At 45.1% G+C, this 17,043-nt stretch overlaps 1 protein-coding gene across 1 annotated transcript in view; it reads left to right on the forward strand.

The window, feature by feature from the left end:
- Positions 1-17,043, forward strand: part of LOC126418836 (eukaryotic translation initiation factor 3 subunit C) — a 79,572-nt gene that overhangs the window by 45,302 nt on the left and 17,227 nt on the right. The window contains exons 13-14 of the mRNA XM_050085812.1: positions 15,338-15,478; positions 15,572-15,710. Of these exons, the coding sequence (XP_049941769.1) occupies positions 15,338-15,478; positions 15,572-15,710 (280 nt within the window). The remainder of the gene's footprint in view (positions 1-15,337; positions 15,479-15,571; positions 15,711-17,043) is intronic.

Genomic DNA, 17,043 nt, shown 5'->3' on the forward strand with positions numbered 1-17,043 from the left:
CTTTCACATCAAGTGCTTACTTGCCAACAACCTAGACATTTGTGATAAATGTATATGCTCAAAGACCAAATCTCTTATCGCCTATACAAACCACCTCTCTCAGCCTGTCTTGTCTTACTACTGCCGTACAGATCTTATACACACACAAATCTCCTGGGCAGGTACTTCCTATCACACTCCCATGAATACAGCTGTCACTTAAAAAAGCATCCCCCTTGTTACCCACAGTACCACCTGGGTCTTGAATGCTTCAGTACATGCCAGTTAAGGCTATGATTTCCTCAAGTTTAGCCCTGAAAGGGGATTATCTCATCTGATGTTTTTTCTATACCACCCTCTGTAATTCTCTATTGTTGTCGTAACTTTGCTAACAGGCTTGCCAAACCATACAACATAGGCAGATAATTATCCCCAACCAATCTGAAAGTCCAAGTGCTGGAAATAGTTTCTTCTACTTTCAAGTGTTTCTATCAGCAGTACTTGAAATTTTGCCTTCTGTCTCCATGTAACTTAAGAAAACTTTAATTTCATGTGATTCTAGAACATACATTGCAAACAGTACACTAATATTGTGATAACACACTGAAAGCTAGTTTACTACAATCTAGATTTTTTACAAGGTTCATTTCATGGTTTGATTTTAGCTGAATGTGATACTACGTATATTTTTGTTGAAATATAGGTTATTTAAAAAATTGCTTTATAACATCTTCATTTCTGGTTGTGTATGACTGAATTGTTTGGATGTTCATATCACTTGTGTATCATTTGCAGAATTATTTCCTCTTTTTAAAATGTCAATAATCTAATTTTGAACCCATATAAAATACTCAAAAGTTTTGCACAATCTGGATATCTGCAAATTTGTATGGTCTGAGATTCAAGGGGAGTAGGGAATGAAAGTATAAGCCTTACAAAACAAACAAATTTTGTTGTGAAGTACTCCATTTATTCCCAAACTGGTCATTCGAAAAATACGGTGACATCTTACATATGCTGATTAAACTACTGTTGCTGAGGTCAGTGTTTTTACACTGTGTAATAGGTTAACATAGGGTCGTCTTACATTTACAGATGAATCTTTTGCAATTGAGGCCACTGAAGATTTATTTTGAAGACTTGGGGAAAGTTGTGTGACACTGGTGTTCTTACTCCTGCCACTAGTGCAATCACAAGCAATGTTTAACCTAACGATAATTTGTTTTAATGGAATATCATGTAATAGATTTAATTCTATCTTGCACAAGCATATGGTTTTCTTCTTATTTAATTTTGTGTAAGATGTGTGAGCATCACAGCCAACTGTCACTCTGCTTAACATTGAGGAGATGCTGTTGTGGTTGTCATGCAATAAAGATGTTGAGAGGGCTAGCTGTATGACAGTGCATCAAGGAGGTTAGACTCTATTCTAACCTCCTCATGCTGCAAAGATGCTCTTCTTTTTTAACAGTGAATTATTGTTAACGGTTTTCCTGAACTTGTCACAAAAGTAATATACTAGCTAATTAGCTCTGTTGAACATAATGTAACATCAATTTTACCAAAATATATTATACAGTAGTAAAAGAAAGAACTTGACTGTTTTTGTAATAGTGATGAAAAAGAGATCACAACTAAATATTTTTCTCAGTTAGCTGTTTTTTCATATGTAGTATGAATCAAAAATATACAATTCTGCAGGAGATGGTAAAACTGTAGGTAGGAGCCAGTGGTGCACTAATGTTTTTTGTACAGCAATTTACACTCACAATGAGGTATGACAGGAATGAAAGGGAGTGTGTCAGCTGCTTGTTTTACACAGCCAATGAAAGAGCAGCGGGCAGGTGATGGTGTTTGGAAGCAAGAGATAAAGGAAAATATTGTCACATTCTCATGTCAGTATTCATACAAAATCTGCTGTGTATTTGGAAAAATCTGTGTTCTCAGAGTTCACCATAACTGTGACCTCAGACACTGTAGCAAATATGGAAGAATCAGCAAAGTATTTGTGACGACAGAGTTGCTATGAGAGCCCACCCTAAGCATCACCTCAGAAATTGATACATATTTAGAATAAACTCCCAATATTTGTTACAATCAAGATCATAAATTTCATTGCTGCTTGTATATAGGAATACACTGCCTCTTCTCTTACTGCTCATTGGTCTAGTGAAACTACCATCCCAGATAACAATACAAGTGATTAAAAATAGTAATACCACTGATGACTGGCTTAGATAGTAAGCAAAGAAGGAAGTGCAGGTAAAAATTAAGGCAAACTCTTTCTCTTTGTTTATTTTATTTATTCTTTACTGTCGCATTGTAAATAGTCAATAAATCACATAAGTTTAGAATAGCTATCAAGTTAACTTTTTTTAGACAGATATTTTATATCAATGAAACAGTTTGTTATTTCACTAAGTCTCGTGAGATCGTCCAGTGTGTGAGGAGCTTTCCTGCAATGACAACTGGAAGTTATAAATAATCAGAAGGGTGCTCAATTGGAGTTTTGTCAGCAGATACTGCAGAGCATTCCATTTGGTTGGTTCTTGCATCCTGGAGCAGGCTGTTCATTAGGTGATGCAGCATGCTCATACTTATTTTTTGGAAGGTGATCCTAATGCCGGAATGTTGGCTTCAGGGAACTTTGTGATATTAACATTGTGTACCAGGATGGGACACATAGCTCAGAATCTGAGCTTGTGATGTCCCTTTTTTTTTCCTCTCCAGGAATGCTAGTACCACGAGGGATGTGGGAGAGCTTGTGTAAAGGTTGGAAAGGAAGAGTGAGATACTGGGAGAAGTGGTGCTGTGGGGGTGGGAGGTTGCTCATTCTGCAAGCACTTTGTACATGAAAGGCAAAAATCCAGGTTAGTCACACAGTTTTAATTTACTAAGAAATTTCAAGACAGCACACATGCCACAAGAGACTGAAAAATCATCCGGGAAACAATCCTCTACTAGGCTGCAGCTAAGCCAGTATCCTTTCTTAGATGAGTGCTAGTTCCACAAGGTTTGTGGGATAACTTTAGTGAAATTTGGAAACAAGGATGAGGCACTGGTAGAAGGGGTATTATGATGGCAGGTCACCAGTTGTATTCAAATACATAAGTCCACAATATCATTGCCTATGAAAAATAAGGTTTTTTGTTTGAGGCTCGGCCTGGCATAAGGTTTCAATCTGTCAGGAAGTGTCAAAACAGCACATATTCCACCACAAAGTGAGAGATTCATTCTATCGATTATAGGATTGGAAAGTTAGCTTGAATGGTCCTGTCCTGATACTGCACAGCCTTCAGATTACAGTTGGCAGTGGTGTAAAGTGATGGACGTCTGTACATGATACTACTGGTGAAGGTGACGGTCCTACCTCCCTGTTAAACACGAAGGACTGCATGCCTGAGTAGTGCATTGGTACCTGACTGCCTTCACGCTCTTCTATGAAAATCAAGTGTCAGACAAATGCTGTGCTCATCATTGAACAGGGCTCAATGCCATTGATCCATTTCAGGTGTCACCATGTGCACCTTCTTCATACACCACTGCATTGATAGGTTTGTAATTTTGTCTTTAATGCCCACCTAGCAGTGAAGTTGATATGAAGATTGGTACATATTGTCTGTTTTGACACAGACCTCACATCTGAGAAAAGGCAGCCCACATTTCTTGTCAGGGTAGTTAAGAGCCATAGTCACCAACTTATGTTGTTGACCTTGGACAACCATTTCAAGACATATCGCCCCCAGGGGCTCAGCATTCGTTTGCTGGGTACGGGCTTGGCGACCCCGGGGTTCCTGAGCTGGGGACTGGTAAGCGCCGCCAGTCCCCTGTCACCGTAACCTCTAAGCATACTTCAACGACCACCGTGCGGCGCGGCGGTGGAATGTTGTGTGTCTCAGGGAATGGGGATCTTGGCTTGACCGCCCGGATCGCGAGGATGGAATAAACCTCTATAAAAAAACCCTCAATCTCAAGGTGTGCTGCGCGCTGATGAGATGCATGGCTGTTGAGGTGGAACAGTCGGTAGCGGGCAACCTCTGGGGAACCTGCCGCACCTCAGTTGTATAAGGCTTACCTAGGCACGCGGGGCTCTGTCTAGGTGGACTTCTAGTTCCCTAGCTGCTCGTGGGACCGAGATGGATCCTTCGAAATTCTCTTTTCCTCCTCCCAGCGGAAAGGGTGGGCCGCTGGAAGGTTCTAACACCCAGTCTCTTAAGAGGGCCCGTGCAGTCAGTCCCCCTGACTCCGGCGCTTCTTTAAAAAGTCCAGTCTTAGGTAACAGAATGCATTCTGGTAATCCGAATGTGTTTCTCATTGTGAAACGGAAGGAGGGTAGTTTCGAGAAGGTTTCGCCCTTCTATATACAAAAGGGATTGGAGGGAATCTGTGGCTCCTTAAAATCGGTGAAGCGCTTACGTAATGGGACCTTGCTAGTGGAAACTTCCACTTCCCAGCAAGCAACTAACCTCCAATCTGCTAAATGCCTTGGAGAGTATGCCATAGACACCGAACTGCACAGCACCTTGAACTATAGCAAAGGTGTTGTGACATGCCGGGATCTAGCTGATATTCCCAAGGAAGAACTGCAACGTGAGTGGGCTCCGGAAGGTATCGTTGATGTCCAACACATCATGAAGAGGGTTGATGGCACTCTTGTCACATCCGACTCCTTTATTCTGACCTTCAGTAGCACAACACTTCCTGAACATGTTAAAGCTGGCTTCCTTCGCCTTCGTGTGAGGCCTTATTTCCCGGCCCCAATGCGCTGTTTCAAATGCCAGCGTTTTGGGCATACCACCTTAGGCTGTAAAGGCGAAGCGACTTGTGGAAACTGTGGTCAGGCTGCTCATGAAGGAGTTGGTTGCTCGTCTCCGGCTAAATGTATTAATTGCTCTGGGAACCACCCTGTTTGGAGTAGGGACTGCCGCATATTTTTAGAGGAACGCAAGGTCCAGGAAATCAAAACAACCAAGCGTATCCCCTATGGTGAGGCCAAGAAGATTTATAAGTCGATGCAACCTCCCACATTTGCTACATCTTTTGCATCCCTGGTACAGAAGCCTACTCCAAAGGTCGATGCCTCAACGCAGACTGAGGTGGTGAGTGTTGGCACTAACACCTGTAGCTGCCAGTGCACTTGCAACGCAGCCAGTGTTCCAGAGCCAGTAGCCCCTACTCGAACGGCAGACAAAGGTACAGTGGCGGACTTGGTCCAGCCCCTCGCGCCTCCAACAGCTGAGGTTGTCCCCAAGCCCAGTGTGCCACTTACCACTCCCACATCCGCTCCCCCAAAGTCCACCAAGCCACAGAAAGCTACTGTGCAGCAGCAACAGCGGGTCAAATCCCGTGGTAAACCATCTGACCATGCGGATGTTATTTTACGCGAGGCTTCATCTGACTCTTCCCCAGAGTTGATGGAGTACGATGTATGTGTGGGGCAATCATCTCGTCCCACGCCTGCCCCTCCACCTGCTGCGGTCTCCCCGCCCCGTCGGAGAGACAGGATGAAGGTGCTACCCCCAACATAAATGGCTCCCATACTCCAGTGGAACTTGCAAGGGTTCAGGACGCATGTGGAGGAACTTCGTCTACTTTCTCAGGGTCGACCATTGTGTCTCTGTCTCCAGGAGACGTATTTCCATCCATCATACTCCCCTGAGATACGAGGCTATACACTCCACAAAAAGGACGACCTGCGTGGAGAGAGAGCTAGAGGAGGCGTAGGTATTTTCGTCAGGACGGACTACCATTCCTCGCCTCTCTCACTTACGACGACTCTACAGGCCGTCGCTGTGTCCGTGCACGTGCGTCATCCATTGACTGTATGTTCACTTTACTTGCCCCCACATGATGCTCTTGATGAAGCGGCCCTCACCGACCTTCTTACACAGCTCCCCCAGCCATTCATTATTTGTGGTGATTTTAATGCCCACAATGTGCTTTGGGGCTCTGCAATTACCTGCCCCAGGGGTAGAGCAATTGAGAGGCTTCTCCTGTCATCCTGTGCCTACTTGCTCAATGGAGGACAGAGTACTCATTTCTGCACGGCGACTGGGTCGTTCTCTGCCATTGATCTCTCGCTTTGCTCTCCAGCTCTTGCCGCTAGTGCTCACTGGGAAGTGGTCGCTGACTTGCACGGCAGTGATCATTTCCCAATCTGGATTCACCTGCCAGATGGCGTGGGCCCCGACAGGAGACCACCACGATGGGTGCTCAGTGGAGCTGACTGGACACTTTATAGCCAGTTGGCCCAATTCGAACACTGTGCGAATGTTGAGGTGTGGGTGGATCATATTACCAAAACGGTCCTCCATGCCGCTGCGGCATCCATTCCACGGTCCACAGGTCACCGGAAACGGCCACCTGTGCCTTGGTGGAGTGACGAATGCCGCTCTGCAATCAGGACCAGGCGTGCGGCTCTGCGGCGGTTCAAGTGTCGGCCGACTGCTGAGAATCTTGCTGCCTTTCGGGTGGCGAGGGCGAGATGTCGCCGCATTATTCGTGAGAGCAAGAAGAGGTCGTGGCAAAAGTTCCTGAACACCGTTAATCGTTCCACCAAGAGTTCCATTGTGTGGGAGACCATTAGGAGAATTTCTGGCAGAGGAGGGAGGTGCCCCATAGCTGCTGTACTGAATAACGGCACTCTCCACACAGATCCGCGGGACATTGCCCAGACTATGGCAGCCTATTTTGCGACAGTTACTGCCACAACCAGTCAGGATCCCGGTTTCCAGCGCCATAGAGCGGTTGCTGAGAGGTGTAGTCTGAACTTCCAGCCCACCTCTCATGAAGTTTACAACTGCCCTTTTTCTATGTGGGAGCTGGATTCTGCATTGTCTGGAGCTCGTGACACTTCCCCTGGTCACGACAGGATCCATTACAGTATGCTATGGCACCTCACAATGCGCAACAAAGAAATCCTCCTCGCACTTTTTAATGCCGTTTGGGCGTCGGGTCACTTTCCTGACGCGTGGCGTGAGGCAGTTTTAATCCCTTTTTTAAAACCTGGGAAAGACCGCTCGAGCCCAAGTAGCTACCGTAGTATTGCCCTCACTAGTTGCATAGGGAAGACCTTGGAGCGGATGGTCAACCGCCGCCTTGTCTGGATGTTAGAATCCCGGCAACTACTTAGCCGCTTTCAGTGTGGGTTCAGGAGGTTTCGTTCCACCTTCGATAACCTTGCCCTCCTGGAGGCGGCTATCCAACAAGCTTTCCTACGCCGTCATCACCTTATAGGTGTATTTTTCGACATCGAGAAGGCCTACGATACCACTTGGCGGCGTCTCATCCTGGAGCAGCTTCACGAATGGGGTTTTCGTGGTTGTCTTCCTCTTTTTATTCAGTCTTTCCTCTCGCCACGATATTTTAGATACCGAGTTGGTGACGTCCTGTCTGATCGCTTTGAGCAGGAGAACGGTGTCCCTCAGGGTGGCGTTTTAAGTGTGACTCTGTTTGCCATCGCTATTAATAGCATTACGTCCATGGTGAAAAGTCCTGTCCAGTGTTCTTTGTTTGTGGATGATTTCTCTTTGTTCTGCTCTTCTTCAAGCCTTGCAACGACAACTCGTCAGTTGCAACTTACGATTAGGCGTTTGGATGACTGGGCGCTGAAGAGTGGATTTAAGTTTTCCACTGAGAAGTCTGTATGTGTTCTTTTTAACCGTTCTCGTTCGATTTTACCCTTTCCTGAGTTGCGCTTGAGGGACACTATTCTTTCTTTTAAAGACACGGTGAGATTTCTGGGTCTCATTTTTGACTCGAGGCTCACGTGGTTACCTCATCTTAAAGACCTGAAACGACGGTCGCTTCAGGCTTTAAGCATTTTAAAATGTCTTAGCCACAGTACATGGGGAGCTGACAGGACTTGTCTGCTCCAGTTTTACAGGGCGTTTGTGCGATCTCGGCTCGATTATGGGTGCACGGTGTATGGGTCTGCGAGGCCTTCGTACTTAAAGATTTTGGACGTTGTCCACCATGAAGGGCTGCGGTTGGCCACTGGGGCATTCCGAACTAGCCCCATACCAAGCCTCTGTGCAGAGGCTGGTGAACCGCCACTTCATATGCGACGACGGCTACTTACGGTACGCCAGGCGTATAAAACTTTGTCCACACCGTACACACCTGCATACCATACCGTTGCTAAGCCTCCTCTGGCACGGTTATTTCATAACCGGCAACGTGCGACGCAGCCCTATGGGATTCGCGCACAGGATTGCCTCGCTGCGATGTCTGTGGCTGGTCTTCGTGTTTTACGTCGCGGTTGGAGCAGATCTCCACCTTGGCTCCTCCGGCGTCCCAAATTTATTTTAGATTTGACTCGTTTTAAGAAAGATGGCACACCAGATTTTACGTTCCAATCTCTGTTTTTTAACATTTTAGACGTGCATCACGGTTTCACTGTCGTTTATACTGATGGCTCGAAACAGGAGACTTCCCTAGGCTGTTCTGTGGTGTTCCCTGATCGTGTCACCCGGATTCGCCTCCCTGCTGAATATATCGTTTTCGCAGCGGAGCTCCACGCGATCCTGAAGGCACTGGAGCAGATGCATCGTGTTCGGGGCGATCGATTTCTTCTCTGCTCCGATTCTCTTAGTGCCTTACAATCGCTGCAGAGCCTATACCCGACTGAGGAGATGGTCCAGTTGATACATGACCAACTGTACTTGCTCCAACAGCGGGGTAAAGAGGTATCCTTCTGCTGGGTGCCTGGTCATGTCGGCATATGGGGCAATGAACAGGCTGATCGGGCTGCCAAGGAGGCCTGCAGAGAGCAGGATGTGGTCCAGTGTCCTATCCCCTTGCAGTCAGTCATCGCTGCACTCCATAGGAAGTGCATGGAGTTGTGGGAGGCCGAATGGCTGGCGGTGTCGGCCAATAAACTGCGGTCGGTAAAGTCAACCACTCGGCCGTGGCGTTCCTCCTGTCGGTTGCCGGTTGCTCAGGCGGGAAGAGGTGGCCCTCACACGTCTGCGGATTGGGCACTGTCCTGTGACGCATAGCTATTTATTATGGCGGGAGGATCCTCCGTTTTGTGCCACTTGTGGTGTGCACATCTCTGTCCGGCACATTTTAATCGACTGTATTTTATACCGTGATGCAAGGGCAGAAGCACAGGTTGTTGGGGATCTCCCTTGTATTTTAGCTGACGATGAGACGTGTGTGGCAAGGGTTTTTAAGTTTTGTGATGTGTCTGGACTCTGGCCTAAACTTTTAGGCTGGAGGTTTTAGTGTGTTGCAGAGTGGCTGACTCCTCCCTTTTTTCCTTGTGGTCAGCCAGCCACTTCCATCTGCTCCAATGTTTTAGCTCTCTCTACCATTTTCTTCCTGTATTGTCCACGTTTTCCTGCTGACGCCCTGCATCATCCCACACTTCAGTGTGGGTGAGCCCATTTTTTCGATGATTGTTCCCCGTGTTCTCTGTTCCGTTTTGTGTCCCTGTTCTGAGGTTTTCTTTTTTCTTGACACCCGTCTCACTATGATGCTGCACGGGCGCTGAAGACCTTGCTGTCGTGCGCCCACAAACACCTCTACTACTACTCAAGACATATCAGCAGTATTTTTTGTTTCATAATAGTGTCAATGTACCTCATTTCTGCTGGGGATGTTCCCTCTCGTACAACTCTTGTTGTTGTACAGTGACAATACAAGCACAGTCCAAACCTGAAGTGACACATTGAGGCATGTTGAAAGCTAAATGATTCACACAAATGCCATTGCCCTACTCATGACTGAAGACATAGTACACTCTGCTGATCTACATGGAGAATGCAGGCTTCTTTTCAACTACACTACATTTGTAGAAGTTTCCTGTTGTCAAAAGATTAATTTCTGATCCAGTATCAGATCATGGAAAGTCGTTGACCACACCCAAACTTGAAAGGGGCCATTAATTTGTATGGATACTAGGGAAAGATGGTAGAAATCACATTATCATTGTTTATTGCACATACACAAGCCTTTCAGGCCCATGGCAGAAAACAGAAATATACAAATACAAGACATACATAGAACATAATGAAATGATTATTAACACAGGAAGTCCATGAATCATGACAAAATACTTGTAATATCACAGAAATTTATTACGTATGTTCACCCATTTACTTCTTTCTTTGGTGTCTTAAGTGCTGCCTGTCGGATCTGCTTCTTCGGGGATCACTAAGGTCCTGTCTCTCAACATTGTTCACAGGAGACCTCTTGGATGCCTACCATTGGCTGGTGTAGAAGTACTCTTTTAGGTAGAGTGCCGTCTGCTCGTAGAACATATCCTGCCCACTGTAGCCTGCTTCTTGCAATCACTCTTCCAATATCAGTTTTCTCAACCACTAATACAGATTTTCATTCTGCCTTCTTTCCCATCTTGCAGTTTCAGCATTGTACACTCCTGGAAATTGAAATAAGAACACCGTGAATTCATTGTCCCAGGAAGGGGAAACTTTATTGACACATTCCTGGGGTCAGATACATCACATGATCACACTGACAGAACCACAGGCACATAGACACAGGCAACAGAGCATGCACAATGTCGGCACTAGTACAGTGTATATCCACCTTTCGCAGCAATGCAGGCTGCTATTCTCCCATGGAGACGATCGTAGAGATGCTGGATATAGTCCTGTGGAACGGCTTGCCATGCCATTTCCACCTGGCGCCTCAGTTGGACCAGCGTTCGTGCTGGACGTGCAGACCGCGTGAGACGACGCTTCATCCAGTCCCAAACATGCTCAATGGGGGACAGATCCGGAGATCTTGCTGGCCAGGGTAGTTGACTTACACCTTCTAGAGCACGTTGGGTGGCACGGGATACATGCGGACGTGCATTGTCCTGTTGGAACAGCAAGTTCCCTTGCCGGTCTAGGAATGGTAGAACGATGGGTTCGATGACGGTTTGGATGTACCGTGCACTATTCAGTGTCCCCTCGACGATCACCAGTGGTGTACGGCCAGTGTAGGAGATCGCTCCCCACACCACGATGCCGGGTGTTGGCCCTGTGTGCCTCGGTCGTATGCAGTCCTGATTGTGGCGCTCACCTGCACGGCGCCAAACACGCATACGACCATCATTGGCACCAAGGCAGAAGCGACTCTCATCGCTGAAGACGACACGTCTCCATTCGTCCCTCCATTCACGCCTGTCGCGACTCCACTGGAGGCGGGCTGCACGATGTTGGGGCGTGAGCGGAAGACGGCCTAACGGTGTGCGGGACCGTAGCCCAGCTTCATGGAGACGGTTGCGAATGGTCCTCGCCGATATCCCAGGAGCAACAGTGTCCCTAATTTGCTGGGAAGTGGCGGTGCGGCCCCCTACGGCACTGCGTAGGATCCTACGGTCTTGGCGTGCATCCGTGCGTCGCTGCGGTCCGGTCCCAGGTCGACGGGCACGTGCACCTTCCGCCGACCACTGGCGACAACATCGATGTACTGTGGAGACCTCACGCCCCACGTGTTGAGCAATTCGGCGGTACGTCCACCCGGCCTCCCGCATGCCCACTATACGCCCTCGTTCAAAGTCCGTCAACTGCACATACGGTTCACGTCCACGCTGTCGCGGCATGCTACCAGTGTTAAAGACTGCGATGGAGCTCCGTATGCCATGGCAAACTGGCTGACACTGACGGCGGCGGTGCACAAATGCTGCGCAGCTAGCGCCATTCGACGGCCAACGCCGCGGTTCCTGGTGTGTCCACTGTGCCGTGCGTGTGATCATTGCTTGTACAGCCCTCTCACAGTGTCCGGAGCAAGTATGGTGGGTCTGACACACCGGTGTCAATGTGTTCTTTTTTCCATTTCCAGGAGTGTATATTGGGCCATAAATTTTCCATAAAATCTTCCTCTCAAACACGTGAATGCACTCTTCCATTATCTGTGTACTGGGCCATATCTCTCAACCATACAGTACAAGTAGTTGCACCAGTGTCACGTATAGCTTTATCTTGCTTTTCTGGGATATAATGTGTGGCATGTATAGGTGATTTGAATGGTAGGGCACCCAGTTTGCACTTATTGTTCTTTGTTGAATTTCCTTCTCTTTCGCACTTTTATTTGACAGTATTGACCCCAGGTTACTTAATTTTTGAACTATTTCAAAATTGTGACTTTCTGTACTGATGTGGCCCATATCATTTTGTCAATGAGAGACTACCATATACTTTTCTCATCGTTGACCAGTAACCCTAGTTTGCTCACTTCTGTCCTAAATCAAGAGGTGTCTACTGTTGCCCCATTCTGAGATTCATCAACAATCACCACATACAAATCACAATACCATCAGGTAGAAGATTTAGAAAATATAGCAACTGAGATGTATTCTGAAATCAGGTCAGAACCAAGGTGCTGTTTTGCCAAGGGTAGCCTCCACTGGTATAAAAAGAGTAGTGAAATAGAGCTATGCACACATAATTGAGAACATGCTGGAGAGAGAATGCTGAACCATGAGAACCTGGTTAATCAAAATCTTGCTAAATCTTGCTGCATGGCTGACGCTACTGCTGTCCTGTTGCATCACGAAATGCTCGCAGTTACAGTGCAAACAAAAGGACAATTGAAGTCGGGCAACATTATCAAACTCTGTTCAAAGTAATAAGCAGTTATCTTTCCTACAACCTAGTGGTGTATGACTACAATGAAGACCCGGTCACAGATGAAGCAGCTGCTCTGAGAAGATTTCACAGAATGGGGAGTAGTGGTGGCGGCCAGCATCTCAAAGAATGACTGGCACCACACATCAGTATACAAACAATCTCAAAAAATAGTATTGGTGCCAACCTGTGGATGGGGAAATGGCTGTTTCTGGTTTGCTGTGCTGTATAAACTGACCATTACTTTTTGTCTCAGAGGTTCCCTAACCAGGAGCAGTCTCCACTGTTGGAATAGTGGGCTTTATTAGCTTGAATCTCAGACCAAGAAGACAGTAAGATGGTCCATTCAAATGTGAATGTTTTTAATGGTTACAACCATCTTGAACAAATAAATCAATTCCTCTTAAGATGACAGCAGGCGAAATCCATTTACCAACTTTGATCCCTCTGTATGGCAGAAAATACTATTGTGAAATTTGTTTTCATTCTAAAATTTCTTTAATGCTTTAATTTTCAGCTAAATTTTTAGATACTTCGAAATAAAATTGATTTAATTACTTCTTGACTCATGTTGTGCTCTCAGCCTTATGTAGTCCCCCACTTGCTTGTTACGGCAATAGGTGTTAACAGGTGGTGGCCCTGGAATACATTTTAACCTAGGAAAGTTGTGGCATTTTACACTGCTAGGACTCCATTACAAAGATGCAACAAAAACTTTGCTGTGTGAGATTCCTGTTGTGCTAGAGTGGGCCTGCCTATTTGTACCATTACACACACATCAAAGATGGGAGTAGCCACTCTTTTTCTGAGTGCACACTTTTTAACCCATAGTTCTGTATGGCTATATTATAGTTAGATATTTACGTGTTAGTAGACCAGGCCATGTGGAAAAGTGTATACATCTGTTGGACCTAATTGTATGAGGGCAGTTCAATAAGTAATGCAACACATTTTTTTTCTCGGCCAATTTTGGTTGAAAAAACCGGAAATTTCTTGTGGAATATTTTCAAACATTCCCGCTTCGTCTCGTATAGTTTCATTGACTTCCGAGAGGTGGCAGTGCTGTACGGAGCTGTTAAAATGGCGTCTGTAACGGATGTGCGTTGCAAACAACGGGCAGTGATCGAGTTTCTTTTGGCGGAAAACCAGGGCATCTCAGATATTCATAGGCGCTTGCAGAATGTCTACGGTGATCTGGCAGTGGACAAAAGCACGGTGAGTCGTTGGGCAAAGCGTGTGTCATCATCGCCGCAAGGTCAAGCAAGACTGTCTGATCTCCCGCGTGCGGGCCGGCCGTGCACAGCTGTGACTCCTGCAATGGCGGAGCGTGCGAACACACTCGTTCGAGATGATCGACGGATCACCATCAAACAACTCAGTGCTCAACTTGACATCTCTGTTGGTAGTGCTGTCACAATTGTTCACCAGTTGGGATATTCAAAAGTTTGTTCCCGCTGGGTCCCTCGTTGTCTAACCGAACACCATAAAGAGCAAAGGAGAACCATCTGTGCGGAATTGCTTGCGCGTCATGTGGCTGAGGGTGACAATTTTTTGTCAAAGATTGTTACAGGCAATGAAACATGGGTTCATCACTTCGAACCTGAAACAAAACGGCAATCAATGGAGTGGCGCCACACCCACTCCCCTACCAAGAAAAAGTTTAAAGCCATACCCTCAGCCGGTAAAGTCCTGGTTACAGTCTTCTGGGATGCTGAAGTGGTTATTCTGTTCAATGTCCTTCCCCATGGTCAAACGATCAACTCTGAAGTGTATTGTGCTACTCTTCAGAAATTGAAGAAACGACTTCAGCGTGTTCATAGGCACAAAAATCTGAACGAACTTCTCCTTCTTCATGACAACGCAAGACCTCACACAAGTCTTCGCACCCGAGAGGAGCTCACAAAACTTCAGTGGACTGTTCTTCCTCATGCACCCTACAGCCCCGATCTCGCACCGTCGGATTTCCATATGTTTGGCCCAATGAAGGACGCAATCCGTGGGAGGCACTACGCGGATGATGAAGAAGTTATTGATGCAGTACGACGTTGGCTCCGACATCGACCAGTGGAATGGTACCGTGCAGGCATACAGACCTTCATTTCAAGGTGGTGTAAGGCCGTAGCATTGAATGGAGATTACGTTGAAAAATAGTGTTGTGTAGCTAAAAGATTGGGGAATAACCTGGTGTATTTCAATGCTGAATAAAATAACCCCTGTTTCAGAAGAAAAATGTGTTGCATTACTTATTGAACTGCCCTCGTATGTGGATCAAGGTTGGATTTACGAGGTTCTCAAGCTTCTGCTTCATGTCTTGTACAATCCCGTCTGAGCTGATCAGCATCTATTTGTGCGATTAAGCGCTGAAGTTTATAATCTTCTATTGTAAAATATCTAATATTTTGATGTGGGTTTGTGCTATCCTTGTTTTTGAGCTATTTCTTGTCATCAGTGCAGAACTTACTCCAGTGGATTTATCAAGGGAGTGTGTCATCAGTTTGCTTGACATTACCAATTCATCTGATCCTCTGAGTATTAACCATTATGAACACTTACTTTCTTCCCTTTCTAACCAAAGAACCATGTACGCTCCCTGACAGGGAGCACAGTAAGATATTAGCAGCAAAGATGATGTTCATGGGAGATGAGAATGAGATACTTGAATCCAAAGCTACATTTTTGTGACATTGACTTTGAAGCAGTAATAAATTAATTGTATATATTTAGTAACAAATGCAAATCACACATTTACAGTCAATCTTTTATTTTTTCGTGCTTAGATACTTTACAACCGTACAATGGCGCACTTAGGACTGTGTGCATTCAGGCATGCGAATATCAAGGATGCGCATAATTGCCTAGTTGATTTGATGATGACTGGAAAGGTCAAAGAACTTCTTGCCCAAGGTTTGCTACCTCAGGTAGGTTGATTTCCTATTTGAATCAGAAGACTTGAAAATATGCATGTCTGTGAAATTAACGACAATTAATCATAAAACTATTTCTTTCTCCAGCGGCAGCATGAGAGGAGCAAGGAGCAAGAGAAAATAGAGAAACAGAGGCAAATGCCATTCCATATGCATATTAATCTTGAGCTCTTGGAGTGTGTGTATCTCGTATCAGCTATGCTCATTGAAATACCATACATGGCAGGTAAGAAACTAATTTCTGTATTAATTATTGTTCTTTTGTGAACACAATAAAACAAAGTAATTATATGCTATTGCACAGTACAGCAACTGAACTAGTAAGAGCAGCTTCTTATAATGATGTTTTCATTTTTAATTGATGCTGTACTCATTTGATTTTTGTACATATTAAAAATCTTGTAAGAATTAAGATTAGATCAACTTCTCACTACTTAAAAATATTATTTCCTATTAACAGAAGTGTTCTTGATTGGTACATGCTTGACACTGTATGATGCCAGTATGTTTCAAAAAGCCACAGCCAAAAATCTTAATGTGGCCATATCTCATATTGTAGAGATCACAAGAGACGTGTCAAGTGTTTTTGATAGCCCTCTGCCTAGTATCCATTTGTATACTTATTGGAGGGGACTGATGACCACAGCTGTTAAGTCCCATAGTGCTCAGAGCCATTTGAACCATTTATACTTATTGGAAGAACGAGATTACTGTAGCTATACTATAGCACTAGGTCTAAATTTAATGTTTACACATTTCGTCCAGCCCGGGCAAATTAAGGAAATCGTTTGGTTGTTTTGCATTAGGTGTGGTCCAGGGCAGACCTTACGTGACATAAAGCACCATTTGTTCATGGGCGGTTTCTGAGAAAAACCGCAAACGCAATGATTTTTGGGTGTGAAAAGTACCAGTTGTGGTGACGAGCACTTCTTTAATTTGTGTTCATGACCGATGGTCAACACTTGTGCCATGTGATCTTAAGATGATATTCTTGGGGCACTTCCAATTTTTTTTGACCAAGATCCAGAGGTTCAAAGTTACTGCCCTTATGCATGTAATATCTGATCTGAGGCGTAAATGTAGTTTTAACTGATGTAGTGAACATATAGCAACAGTTCTAGGGTCATTGCAAGGCTTCTGAAGTCACCAAAATTTGGTTTTAGTCAACATTTTTTCACTAATAACATTTTGTGACATGCATCTCGATATAATGACCACGCAAGGTCTGTAAAAATTACCTAAAGTGTGATATTCCAGTGACAAAAACAGTGGGCTAAAAAGGGTCTTAATATGCCTCAAAAGATGATAAGATGACTGACAAAAATTAAATAAAAGTGGAAGGCGCAATTACAGTGAAATATTTCTAATAACATTTTTACTCCTTTAAGATATAAATCATAAGTCAGGCCTTTTTGATGAATTGTGTTTGATGGACAACATGTCCATGGAAAATGTAAAGCAAATAATTTTCTGTTAACTGTAAATTATGCATACTGATTTGTTATTTATGTGTGTCAAAACATATAAATGTGTTGAAAGATATAAATAAACTGTCAAAA

The sequence above is a fragment of the Schistocerca serialis genome, chromosome 9, assembly GCF_023864345.2.
Source record: "Schistocerca serialis cubense isolate TAMUIC-IGC-003099 chromosome 9, iqSchSeri2.2, whole genome shotgun sequence".
Taxonomy (NCBI): domain Eukaryota; kingdom Metazoa; phylum Arthropoda; class Insecta; order Orthoptera; family Acrididae; genus Schistocerca; species Schistocerca serialis.